The sequence below is a fragment of the Glycine soja genome, chromosome 6 (genome assembly GCF_004193775.1).
Source record: "Glycine soja cultivar W05 chromosome 6, ASM419377v2, whole genome shotgun sequence".
Taxonomy (NCBI): domain Eukaryota; kingdom Viridiplantae; phylum Streptophyta; class Magnoliopsida; order Fabales; family Fabaceae; genus Glycine; species Glycine soja.
Genome location: NC_041007.1, coordinates 14774797 through 14788409, shown reverse-complemented (window position 1 = coordinate 14788409; position 13613 = coordinate 14774797). Strand labels below are relative to the sequence as shown.

The 13613-nt window shown below is 33.8% G+C and overlaps 2 protein-coding genes across 3 annotated transcripts; both read left to right on the top strand.

Moving 5' to 3' along the window:
* The first annotated feature begins 819 nt into the window (after positions 1-819).
* Positions 820-6341, top strand: LOC114416314 (probable UDP-N-acetylglucosamine--peptide N-acetylglucosaminyltransferase SPINDLY). Of its 2 annotated transcripts, none has more exons than XM_028381178.1 (11): positions 820-1070; positions 2082-2271; positions 3012-3104; positions 3189-3290; positions 3365-3532; positions 3662-3750; positions 4232-4353; positions 4490-4671; positions 4961-5245; positions 5472-5619; positions 5800-6341. In XM_028381178.1, the coding sequence occupies exons 1-11, from the start codon at positions 913-915 to the stop codon at positions 6171-6173; spliced, it is 1911 nt and encodes a 636-aa protein (XP_028236979.1). In that variant the 5' UTR covers positions 820-912; the 3' UTR covers positions 6174-6341. The 2 variants fall into 2 exon arrangements, with proteins under 2 accessions (XP_028236979.1, XP_028236978.1); XM_028381177.1 differs by having other exon boundaries at positions 2061-2271.
* Positions 6342-8018: 1677 nt separating this feature from the next.
* LOC114416313 (CBBY-like protein) lies at positions 8019-13290 on the top strand. Its single transcript, XM_028381176.1, has 8 exons — positions 8019-8409; positions 8886-8956; positions 9317-9475; positions 10312-10378; positions 10690-10785; positions 11130-11176; positions 11378-11458; positions 12928-13290. Exons 1-8 carry the CDS (start codon positions 8047-8049, stop codon positions 13049-13051), a joined length of 1008 nt encoding a protein of 335 aa, XP_028236977.1. The 5' UTR covers positions 8019-8046; the 3' UTR covers positions 13052-13290.
* The last annotated feature ends 323 nt before the right edge of the window (positions 13291-13613 follow it).

Sequence of the window (13613 nt, the reverse complement as noted above, 5' to 3'; positions counted from 1 at the left end):
GTTGACATTAAAAAATTTGTTTTCACTAAAACTTTTTCATAAGAGGATTGAAAATCCAATATACCATGAAAGCCTCAAACAAGTTTTTGTGGAGGAGGATACTTGTGGTCTAAATAAAAACATATAAATGTCAATAACCTGAAACTAAAAACCAATAAAATGTAACACAATTAATCAATTATCTAATTGTGCATACGTAGAGAATTTTGTTATGAAAGATAAAAATCCACTTTAGTAATTTTTATACCTTGAAAGATTAGTTACATGACTTTTAATTATAAGAATACCATGTTTTCAGAAAAAAAATATTAATAATTATAACTTTTTAAGAAGTTAAATAATTTTAAATATAATTTCATCACACTTCATGTCAAAATACTTTTAACTTCATTTTTTTTTAATATTTTTGCAAGTTGTACAACTTTTGAATGAAATTTATAAAAACTTCCCCTACTTTAAGTAATAGGCAAATTCTAAGGTGAAAAAGTACAACAAATGGTACACATGGGCAGAGCATTTTTATTAGCTCTTGGATTTATTATTAAATTACTTTTATTGGCGTAATTGTTGGATTTTGGTTTCGATTCTTCAAGGACACAGCGGGCACGAGAAACGAGGTGGTGATTACGAATCTCGTTAATGTCTTGCTTTAAGGATGAGGGTAAAACTGACTTTTGACAATAAAAAACAAAGATAATTGGTTCTCCTGTGAACCACTTATTTGCAAGTCCACTCTAGAATTCGCCAAGAGTAATAGTATTTTATTTTAAAGAAAAAAATATTATATCTAATCAAAATGAAATCCTAATCTAAAAAATCCAAAGAAAGAAAAAGAAAAAGAAAACCCTAAACCTTGACCAAAAACTACGTAGAGCAAAATGCGGAGTGCGAAACCTAACTAAAACAGAAGAAATGGCGGAGAAGTCGGGAGCAGCAGAAGAGAGCTCTAATCCGATGGCTTTTCACCATACGACGACGAAGCTTGTCGTTTTGGCAGACCTTAACGTCGAAGCCGAAGCCGAAGCCGAAGAAGACGATTCTTCTCTCGTCCCTCCTCCACTAATTACCATGTGAGACTTTCTTCCACTTTCTCACATTCACTTCAATTTTCCTTTTTCGTTTCTAATTCTTCACTATTAGAGAACCAATTGAAATCTCGAACTTACTGAACCTTATGTTTGAGGTTTCGTTAACTTAAGTATTAGAAATCATACTGAATAGTCCCCCGAGTATTGAAAAATCCTTCAAATTAGTAAAATATATAAACCGAGGGATTAAATTTATTACTGTAAGGCTGCTTGTATAATTTCATTACTTTAAAGACTGTTTAGGAGAGAGGGTAATACTTGAGGAACTAAATTTATGGTTTACTCAAACAGTTATCTGGTTTTTGGCTGTATAATTCAAGTGTGTTTTGAGACTGTCACAATGCCTTTTTGTTTGTGGTTAGGATGTGTGTGTATCTAGAAAGTCTAGGAGGATGAAGAAAGGGCCTTTGATTTGTAAATTGTAATTTTATTGAAGCTAATGGCTTTCATAACAGCCAAGAGATATTGTATAATTGCTGGGAAAACTATATATATGGTGATAATTTAGATTTTTGAGAGGCTAATTTGGTGACAGGTTCTTTGGAGGGCTAAAATATGGTGGCGTTTTATGTCTTTGAGGGATTAGTTTAATTACCAAAAGTTTTGGAGGATTAATGTAGTGGAATGTGTAACTTTAGAGAACAAACTTCAGGTTCGGCATTTACTCAAAAAAAAGTATAAAAAGCTGAATTGCTTCTTTGCAAATGTGTTATAATATGACATTTTATTCAATTTGAAAAAAATTATGCAGGATTGTAGTCTGAAGAGGTTTTATCAGCAGTTTTCTATTTTGTTTTATAGAAGAAAATCTGTTTTCTTGATTATTATTCATTCAATTGTGACTGATATTTTCTAAAAGAATTGATTTGATGGTGGGACCTATAACTACAAAATGAATATTTTAGAGTATTACTTATTATCATTTTTTTTCTTCTTGTCATTTAATTTATTTATTTTTTAATTAATGTATAGTTTGGCAAATGACGAAAACAGTCAAGATAAAAGTTCGTTGTCCAAAGACACTGATAGCATTGAAGCTGAAAGTAAAAAGTTGAACAAACTGAGCAAATCCCGCTCAAGAAAGACAGATTCTTCTCTTGATTTTGTAGCTGATGTGGATGGTGATCAACATGTTCAAGGGCCTCCTTCATCTCGGGAGGAAAAAGTTAGCAGTGTGAAGACTGTGAGTTTACTTTAAAGTCATTAAACATTTTTTTATTTTATTCAAATCATCCCATGTCTAGGCATGCAGATGGAGATTTTTTTAATCTCATTTTTTTTCTTGATTCATTGAAATATTTCTGGCCATCCAATTTGAGATTGTGATAGATACGGGATACTTGTTGAAGATGGAGACATTTTTCTTGTTCCTATGTTATCACGGAGGAAAAAAATTCTCAATATGTTTCTTTCAAGTTGTGAAAATGCTGTAGCTGTTATGAATTGTACTGAGTTTAACATGCTGTATTTCTTGGGACAAGGTGACCTGGTGATACACCAGTATTCTAACATTATTTTCCCGTCCTTCCTTTCTATTTGCAGAATAGCCACATGATTTAAATATCTCCTCAATTCAGATGATTTATGATTAACTAATGTCTCTTAATTGGTTGTTTTTTGTTTTGCTTATTTGTAGCTTATAATGGGGTTTATTTTATATGGACTTTTTACCGTGAATCATGTTTAATGCAAGCTGTTCACTCATCAGTTAACTTACCATGATTGATTTTAGATTGCTTTCTTCTGATTACTGTCTTTCCATCCTCACTTGTTTTTATAGCAAAGTGGAACATTGAAAAGCCAAAACTGTAATGTTGACACTGTAGTAATTTGTTATGGTCATGGCCATTGTTGGTGTTACTGTTACTATTATTGGCTTTATTGGTATTACCAACAAAATAAGTCCATGCTAATATGTTATAGGGCTTGGTTCATGTTGCAAGGAAGATGCCCAAAAATGCTCACGCTCATTTTATACTCGGCTTGATGTACCAAAGATTAAGCCAACCTCAAAAGGTACTATTAATAATCACTGCTTTTAAATTTACCTGTTATGTTTGATACATATAGTCTGCTCATTGTTCATTGAAATATTTTCAGGCTGTGTTAGCATATGAGAAGGCAGAAGAGATCTTGCTGAGGCCTGAGGCTGAGATTGACAGGCCTGAATTGCTTTCTTTAGTTCAGATTCACCATGCACAGGTGCGATGATCTTAATTTGATAGATTAATGATTCTAATCTCTCGGTTCATTAACATATTTTATAATCCTTTTAGTGCCTGATACTAGAAAGTTCATCTGAAAATAGTTCAGATAAAGAACTTGAACCTGATGAACTTGAAGAGATTCTTTCTAAGCTGAAAGAGTCAGTAAAGTCAGATATCAGACAGACAGCTGTATGGAACACACTGGGTTTTATCCTTCTTAAAACTGGTCGTGTGAAGGTACAATTATCTTGTTTGCTCTTTTTCTTATGCTTTAATGTTCTTAAGGCATATGCTTCAGCGTCAGTATTTGATGTGACTACCTTTTTCCCTTTGCTTGAACCAATGTGACTTCCAATGCTGGTGTAGAGTGCTGTCTCAGTTTTGTCATCATTGTTGTCCATTGCTCCAGAGAACTATGATTGCCTAGGAAATCTTGGGATAGCTTATCTTAAAATGTAAGTATGAATGGTAATTGTCTCTTTATAGTTTGGGGTGTTATTTTTTATTTTTCTATATGAAGTAGTGCCTTTTAACAAATGCTAGATTATCTAATTATTGTTGTATTCTAATCTGTATTAGTATAAAAGTTTTTTGAAAACTATATAAAAATGCTATTAAAAGTATTTGAAGTGTCCCTGCAGTATCCATCATGGATACATATTTGTCACGGTTATGACATGACAACCACTATTTAGAAGTGTCTGCTTTTTAGCTTGCTCGTCGATGCAATAGTGGCTGTTGCTATTAGAACATAAAACTGCTGCTATCCTTTTTCGGATTGTACTCTAACTTCTGTATGGAATATTACATTGAATTATTTGGGAAATACTAATACTTTTGTGGCTTTAATTTAAAAGGAAAGGGAATGAATTTTTATTCCATTCATAGTTTTCCTCAATGGTCAATACTCAATATTGTTACTATCTTGCCTTGCAGTGGGAATTTGGAATTATCTGCAAAGTGTTTTCAAGAATTGATTTTAAAAGATCAAAACCATCCTGCAGCCTTGGTCAATTATGCTGCTCTTCTTTTGTGTAAATATGCTTCGGTTGTAGCAGGTACTTTATTGCTCTTTGACTCTGCACTCTATTTTTGTGGGATATTACCTTTATTTGTCGTTTATGCTTAAATGGATGAAGAATTTTTGGTAGTATGGTTCTTACTCTTTATTGTATGATTCTTCATTAATTCCAGGTCCTGGTGCAAGTGCTGCTGAAGGTGCCATGACTGATCAGATCATGTCTGCTAATGTTGCTAAGGAATGTTTGTTGGCTGCAGTTAAAGCAGATAGCAAATCAGCCCATGTCTGGGCAAATCTTGCCTGTGCATTTTCTATTAGTGGTGATCATCGAAGTTCCAGCAAGTGCTTGGAGAAGGTGCTCATGGCTCCTTGCTACAGTCATTTATAGCGTATTTATTGAGGTTGTTCATTGGTTTCCTGGTTCTTGTTATTGGTGGAAATATTTGTGTGGATCCTTTTACATGTATTTTTTTTCATAATTAAAATGGCAGGAATTACTCTCATCAATAATGCGTGTATGTATTGCATATTGATAGTGGCACTTTTAAAGTTTCCACCCCACCAAATGAAAATCAGCATGTGGAAATTCTGTGCTCTGCATTGACATTTGCTAAATTTTCCCTTCTGTTGCCATTTCTTTGTAGGCAGCCAAACTGGAACCCAATTGCATGTCTACTCGATATGCTGTTGCTTTCCATCGAATAAAGGAGGCAGAAAGATCTCAAGATCCTAGTGAACTGCTTTCGTGTGCTGGAAATGAGATGGCTTCTATAATAAGAGACGGTGATTCATCCCTGGTTGAGATTCCAATAGCTTGGTCTGGGCTTGCCATGGTTCATAAGGCTCAGCATGAGATAGCGGCAGCATATGAAAGTGAACAGAATGGGCTAAGAGAAGTTGAAGAGCGTGCTGTTTGCAGTTTAAAGCAGGTAATTTATTGCTTTCTTTTAGTTATCATCCTAGGATGACCTAGCTTTATCTTAATTATCCACTTGCTAAATTAGGTTATATCTTGCAGATTGTGTTGTTTATGCTGGTTAGGTCTTTATCTGCTTAATTATTTCAGCTTAAATGTCACAACTCAAAATGTCTTTTGGTGTTTCTACAATGGATATAGTTTGTGACATGTTTGGCATGTCATTCTTTTTCTACTAGGCTATAGCAGAAGATCCAAATGATGCTGTGCAGTGGCACCAACTCGGTATTCATAGTCTCTGTGCTCGGCAATTCAAAACATCACAAAAGTACCTTAAAGCTGCTGTTGCCTGTGACAAGGATTGCAGCTATGCATGGGCTACCCTTGGTATGCTCTCTCTCTCCCTCGACTGTAATAGGAATGTGCATGTTATCATCTTCAAATTCAATATTGCCTTTGGTATTGCATACTGTGGTCTGGCACTTGAGCTCCCTCAGTCGATCCCTTTCCCATAGAAGGATTTTTTGATAATATAGATGTTCATATGGGTTGATAATGCATGTATAGGTGTCTCACTTCAACTATCAGAAGAACCATCACAAGCTGAAGAAGTATACAAGCAAGCATTGTCGTTGGCAACAACTAAACAAGCGCATGTTATATTATCCAACTTGGGAATTCTCTATCGGCATCAGAAACAATATCAACGTGCGAAGGCTATGTTTACAAAGTCACTTGAACTACAGCCTGGGTATGCTCCAGCATTCAACAATCTGGGTCTTGTGTTTGTTGCTGAGGGTCTTTTGGAGGAGGCCAAGTATTGTTTTGACAAAGCCCTCCAATCAGATCCATTGTTGGATGCAGCTAAGTCTAATTTGATTAAGGTTGTTGCCATGTCTAAGTTATGCAAAGGCCTCTCCTCATGCGGTCTTAAAGAATGATATCGGAGTTCGTCAAGGATAGGTAGTTTTTTTATTTTTCTTTTACCTTTATCTTTTGTTGTACATCCAATTTCATTTATAAAAATGGATAAAAGAGGAATGTACTTGTATCATTACGTGCTTTCAAAATGAGCAATTGAGTATATAGATTTTTCTTTTTCATTTCAAGTTCATTTTCTTCAAGCTATATATGATTATATGGTACATTAGGCTGGCGTATCCAGGACCTTGAATTAGTGGGGACAACGGGTGAAAAATAGAGGGTTCAAATTATGAATGTAGGAGGGTAAAAAGATGACAATTATACATGGGTCCACCTTAATTCCATATGATAAAATTGAGGAGGGGGTGCATCTGCACCCTCTCAACTCTACATGGGTCTACTACTGCCACTAAGAATAATGTAATTATGTAAATCTACTAAATAAATACATTAACTTATCGTAGCATGATTAGTGTTATCTTAATCGGATTGAGTCAACTAATTCGATAAAAAGCCAGAGTCATAGTCTTGTTAAACATTTGGATTACTTTTTAGTTTACCAAGAAAGAATTGATGAACTTGGTTTTGAACTGGTAAGACCTCATGTTGACTTGGTTGTTCAACTTAGTAGTTAACTTCAAAGCTCTTCTATTTACATAGTTTGCAAGACTAGAACCCAAGTTCCAAAACTTTTTCAAGAGAATGTCTCACTAAACGAACATTTCTATAGTATATATGTACATAATATATTATATATGTATATCTTTAAGACAAAAAAATCATAAATTTAATATATCAGTTTATGCAATTAATAAATGACTTAGTTGTTCAACCAAAATCAATGACATATTGATCTAGTATTTTGAATCGAATACTTGATCAATCCTGTTTTAATAATACCGATACCAGTGGACAATTTTTGAGTTTGTGCAAATGTAAAACTACCACACCTGTCATGTCACCTGACTCACCTGTATAAATGTAAAGTTATCTACGACAGTGACATGGCATTAGAAAAATAGAATAATAATCTATGGTTACTTAAAAATTAATTGATATCTAGAGAAAAAAAAATATAAATATGATAAATAATGTAAAATGTGATGTGATAAGAGAATGATATATTCGATGGATAGGAGTATCACATATCATACAAATAACTATTGAGAACATTTTGTAATTATTTCTCTTTTAATTTACCTCATAAGAGTTATTTTTTCTTCTTCACAGTGTATGCAGCGAAACCTCAACCTATTGATTGATTAGTGTATAGTAGGAAGAGTGAGAATGTAATGAATAGTCCAAAATTTTGAATGCAGCAGAAGCAGGGGTTGTGAGACTTTTAAGATCAAACAATGCTCACGAAACTCATATCTTACGAGCTCTCAACCAGAGATTAGGTTCTGGCTGGGGTGCAAGTGCAATTCAATCTACAGCCTCGATTTTTGTTGTTTTAATTTTGAGGTACACAAATTTATGAAAAGGAAAAAAAAAATTAATGTTTGAAAGAGTCACTTTTTTCTATGGACAAAAAAAATAGTATGTTATTTATTAGAAAAAAATAAATTATACACAATGTAAAATAATTTTATATTATCATTTAGTAATAATTTATATATATGATAAGTATATTCACTTTATAATAATTCATTGATAGGGCCTAAAATTATTTTGCATGTTAAATTCTTTCTTTAGTAAAAAAACTAAAATAAAAATAGAAAGATCACTTTTCCACGTGGAGAGTGTAGAGAAGGCTGAGCCTAATCGAAACCTGTGTAGGACGTTGGAAGTTGGAACCACACACCATTGGACTCAACGGTCCCACAGAAGCAGATAATATATAAGTTGAAGATGAAGAAAGAAAGAAAGAAAGGAGAAGTGTTGTAATTAATGGCAGCTGCAAGTAGCATCATCTCCATCTCCTCTGCTTCACTCTTTACTCCAACAACAACCCAATGCCTCCTCAAACACAATTACAAGGACCATGATCATGTTCATGTTCCATCATCATCATCATCATACTTCACAACACACGCTGCTCTCAAGATATCAAGACCAACAACAACAACGTTTGGAATCACCACAACAACCACCAGGGTTAATAATGTTCCTCCTCGTAGGTTTAGTTGTTCAGCATCGTCATCTTCTTCCTCTTCCACTCTTCCCTCAGCTCTTCTATTTGACTGTGATGGAGTCCTTGTGGATACTGAGAAAGATGGTCACCGCATATCTTTCAACCAAACCTTCCAAGAGGTAAATATGTACCTACCTACACTCATAACCTTGTTGAAGTTTCTTAACTCATTTTGTAGACTTTACAAATTACAATGCTATATGGAACTTAAGAACTTAATATGGGTTTTACAATACTTATAAATTTAAGTAAAGGTTTTAAAAAATGGTCCGCAACTGTGATTTGATTTGGGCCACAACATCAAGATTTTTTAATTGTCCATGACCGCAATTGGGATGACATCTGTTGCATTTGTCCGCGATATCAACAAACGCGATCACGACTGATATTTAAAACCTTAAATTAAACTATTCTTAAGAACTGTCACGTCAATTACTCTTAATAATAGAACTACTTAAGAACTGGTTCTTAAGCTTAAGAATCCTATAAACAACTCTCATTTGGAGATGCTGAACTAGTTCTTAAGCCTTTCTTTTTGGTTCACGTTTGACTTTAACGATTGTGTTGTTGCTTTGTCTTGGTTTTTACCATGCAGAGAGAACTAGGCGTTACATGGGATGTGGACTTGTACGGGGAATTGCTCAAAATTGGAGGCGGAAAAGAAAGGTTTGCCACTTTTTTCTCTCCTTCCAAAACCAAAGTATTAATGAACAGCCCATGACAACAGTTGCAATGACAACATCAAGGTTTTTGAGTCTCGTGACAGCCGCAATTGTGTCTGCATCAGCCTCATAACATAGTTTGTTGCAATATCAAGGATTGTGAAAAAATGACAATTGCAATCATGGCTGCAATTTAAATCATGACTGTAATTTAAAGCCATATTAAAAACTTATCCTAAAAAGAAAAAAGAAAATGGACTTGGATTACTCTCTTCTGAACATACCTTGGTGCTAATGCTATTGTTGAATTCATCATTTGAATGACTTTGAAGTTACACTTGATGTACCTTTTTTTTATGACTAGGATGACAGCGTACTTTAACAAGGTCGGTTGGCCTGCGAATGCCCCAACAGATGAACAAGAAAGAAAAGAATTCATAGCTTCACTCCACAAACAAAAGACAGAACTATTTATGGCCCTTATTGAGAAAAAACTGTTGCCTCTTCGTCCAGGTGTTGCAAAGTTGGTTACTATCTGTTCTTTATCTTTTATCCAATTTGTTTATCTATAATGGTTTTTGCTAGGCGTATGATGATGATAAGAGAAAAAATAGTTCTAGGGGAAGAAGATTAACCAAAGAACTAAGAGGAACAGGAAACCTTGAAAGATTCAAGGTTTCGAGAAGTTTTATTGAATAGATCAAAGATACAGGGAAGAATGTTTTACAAGTAATGGAATGAATGGAAAACAAATGGACTATACAAAGCTGTTACTAACAACCAATCCTAACAGCTTTTTCTCAACAGAAAACGGTACTAACTAACTAACTAATCCAAGGCTCCCTCAAAGACACGTGTCCTTCACTGCAGGACACGTGGATCCTTCAGCTTTGCTCCATATCATATGAATAAAACATTCCTTAGCCTCCACCTAATGATGGCTTGTGCGTTGGATTGGTTTGTTTCTTGACTTGATATTGAAACTTGTTGACCAAGTGATTTGGCTGGAGTTCCACCTTTTCAGTTTCCATTCTTCATCGTTGAATTAAGTATAGAATAACTTGGGAATTGGGGTAGTTAGTTCTCCACAACTTTGTTCAAACCTGAACTTGAGAAGTTAATTACCTGTGAAACAGTTGATTTAGAACATGTTAAACATCCTATATCAGGAATTCATGATCTTGTTTCTTCCTTAAACTTTAACCTAATTTTGTTCATGCCATCCTCTTCAATTTTGATCTAACTTTCATAGTTTTCATGTTATGTGTTTCAAGATTAAAAACTGTATGGTTTATTATCAGGAAAGATAAATTCTGTGCCTTTATCTTATTGCATGTTTCGTTTTTATCAAACATATAGGATTATCGACCAGGCTTTTGCTCAAGGAGTCCAAGTTGCAGTTTGCAGCACTTCCAATGAGAAGGCGGTATGCATAATCAGCTATCCAATTCCTTAAATGAATCTTTTCTGACTTAAGGGAAAATTGGCTCACTGATCCTTGTTTCATAATAGTTTAGAGTTTCAATTCCTAATAGTTATAGTCTCATAGTTATGTATTGACATTGCAGTATGATTTTTCATGAATACAATCTGGGCAATTTGAGTTGTTAATGGGTCAAACTTCAAATCGTTATTACTTATTAGATTAATTATCACTTAATGAATCATATTGCACTGGTGATTTGATCAACATTTATTTGTTATTTCATTCAGACCTAAGTTATGAGTTGATTTTAGGTCTCTGCAATAGTATCATTCTTGCTGGGACCTGAGAGAGCAGAAAAAATCAAGATATTTGCCGGAGACGTGGTTCCCCGTAAAAAGCCTGATCCAGTAAGAATTTCATCCTTCTAATGTTAATTTGGTAGTTTTCCAGCACACAATCAAAATATTTGTTAGTCCTATTTTACGGCCCTGCATATTAACATTCCGTTCACTAAAAATCAATTTGAAAATGAAACTCAATGATTAGAAGTTCTTTTATGCCCGAGTATGAAGTTAAGTATATCCGTTTTAGTGTCCTGGAATCTCCAGTGACTCTAATTTTACAAACTTTTGCTGTGGTATAGCTACTTGATACTATGCTCAAATTGAATTATGTGGTATTTCTTTCTAAATGATTGAATTCACAACATGGCATGATCTAAGCAGCTAATTGATTTTGCTCTTCCTGACAGGCTATCTACCTATTAGCAGCCAGCACTCTGGGTGTTGAACCTTCAAGGTATCTCACTATAGTAGTGCCTAAGTGATAATAACTTGTGCTAAAATTACTATTCAAATAAGATGTCATACAATTCTACAGTTGCTGGTTAGGTTTGACACAGTAGGTGTATTTTGGCTTAGCTCAAGTGCTTTTACATTCACTTTTTATTCATTGACATGTCACATTTGAATGTGAAATGCCATTATTTGTTTTCTACAGATGTGTTGTGGTGGAGGACAGTGCCATAGGCCTAGCAGCTGCTAAAGCAGCTGGAATGACGTGTATAGTAACAAAGAGCGGGTATGTTTCTACTTACTATGCAGCTTTGTGTTTTATAAATTTCTACTTAATTAATAGCCAATATGATTACACTTATTTTTGGATTAGCCTCCATTGATATAGCCTTTCTCCAATTGAAATTAAATTGATGATGTAGACACAAAAACTCTATAGTAACATTATAGTAACATCATATGTTACGACAATTCTGTTGGTATGCAAAATTAATATAAATTATCAGAACATCAAATGTTAGTATAACATATTGTATAGTTAATGCAAATCCATGGTGTCTATACTAACAAAGTAACAATTCAATTTCCATGAGACAAATGCTATAATGGCAAAAGCAATCCTAATACTTACATTTTTTATCCATTAGTAAATAACATTATTTTAGGGATACCATGAAAATGTTTAGCCTACCTTACAAGGTGATTACTTCTACACATAATTTGAAAATTATCTGAGCTGACCAGACTGTACTGAAAATCTTTGTGGAACTATCATTGTCTGTTATGTAAAGGCTGCAATGTGATGTTACAGCTCTTATAAGCCTTCTTGGGAAGTAGTTATCCACCATAAAGTTTAAAATGGACTCAATTTTCATTATTGAAGTGTGATACAGATACTGGCAAAGTAAATGAATACAACCGATTGACACAGTGACACAGTATATGATGCTATATGTAACAAACATTGTTAAATACTTTGATAAATATAGCATTAAGATTAACAACAAGGCAGTTCTATGAATTTGGACTGGGTTTAAATGCATCAGGATTCAGGGGACAGGTTGTCTCATCTTGCTTTTCTGCTCCACAATGATTAATATCTGGGCCTAACATAACTAGATGACATTTATTTTTAACTGATAAGGTTTAGGGTAATTTTTAGTAGAATTTTCCTGCAAACCATAGGAGCTTCCCCAGGTTTCTTTACTTCAATTTTATGGTTAACTTGTCTATGCTTGAACATCTGCAGTATAATATAATGCATCACCTTTTTCAAGTGAGGCTGCTTTCCATAGTACGTAGGTGCTTACCATGTCAATTCTAATAAACTTTTGAACCCGGATATATTTAAAGCCCATAATTTTAAGGTGTATGGCTGGAAGGAAAAGAGAGATAGGAAAAAACTAGGAAGAGAGAGAAAGTAATAAATGTGATAAGTGATGCAAATATATGATGGGAAAAAAAGAGAAATAAAAAGAAAATCAGATAAAAGAAAAAGTTTGTGTATTTTAATATTTGAGCAAATTACATTAACACGTGAGGGTGTTTTCAAATTATAGAAAAACTCAGGGGATATGAGTGTAATTTGTTTTTAATATTTTCTTAAATATTTTTTTGGCTTCTGTTTTACCTTTTAGGTGTGCAAACTTTAAAGCTTGCTAGCAATGATCTTTACTTTCTCAGTAACATTCTTAAATGCAAATTGGTATTGTGAACATGAGGTAGCTTTCTGCTGACATTTTCATCCAAATGCAGCTATACAGCAGATGAAGATTTCTTAAATGCAGATGCAGTCTTTGACTGCATTGGTGATCCTCCTGAGGAGAGATTTGATTTGGCTTTCTGCGGAAGCCTTCTTGAGAAGCAATACGTGAGCTAGCTCTTTGTTAAGTGACACTCTTAAGATTTTGTTTGATGCAAGTCTCCTTCAATATTTCCTATGAGTGTCCAATTCGACTTATGTGTACAAGCCCACCCTTTCAAGTCAATGATGAAAATATCACCATGAGTTGAATAAAGAATCTTCATTTGTTGTTAAGCTTAATTTCTTTTCAAGTACTTTTTTTTAGTATTCGTATAAATAGAATAGAATGAATGAGGCTTAAAATTTTAAATTAACTCTGGAAACATCGAAGCTTCAATCTCTTGTAAACTAAAAAACATTCAGGGTACGGTTGTTAGATTCTGAGACCAAATTTCAATATCAATTCGATTTCACATTATGAAATGAGGTCATGACTTGGAGGGTTAACACTTTATTTTTATTTATTTAGTTTGCTCCATTTTTTTAAAACTTCAATTTATTCTTTTATATTTTTAAAGTGAGTCAAAATTGTCACATTAAATTTATGTACATGAAAATTATAAACTCCTAATTGAAGTTCAATCCAAAAAGATCATAAATATTATAAAAATTGTGAGAAAAATAAATTAACATGAAA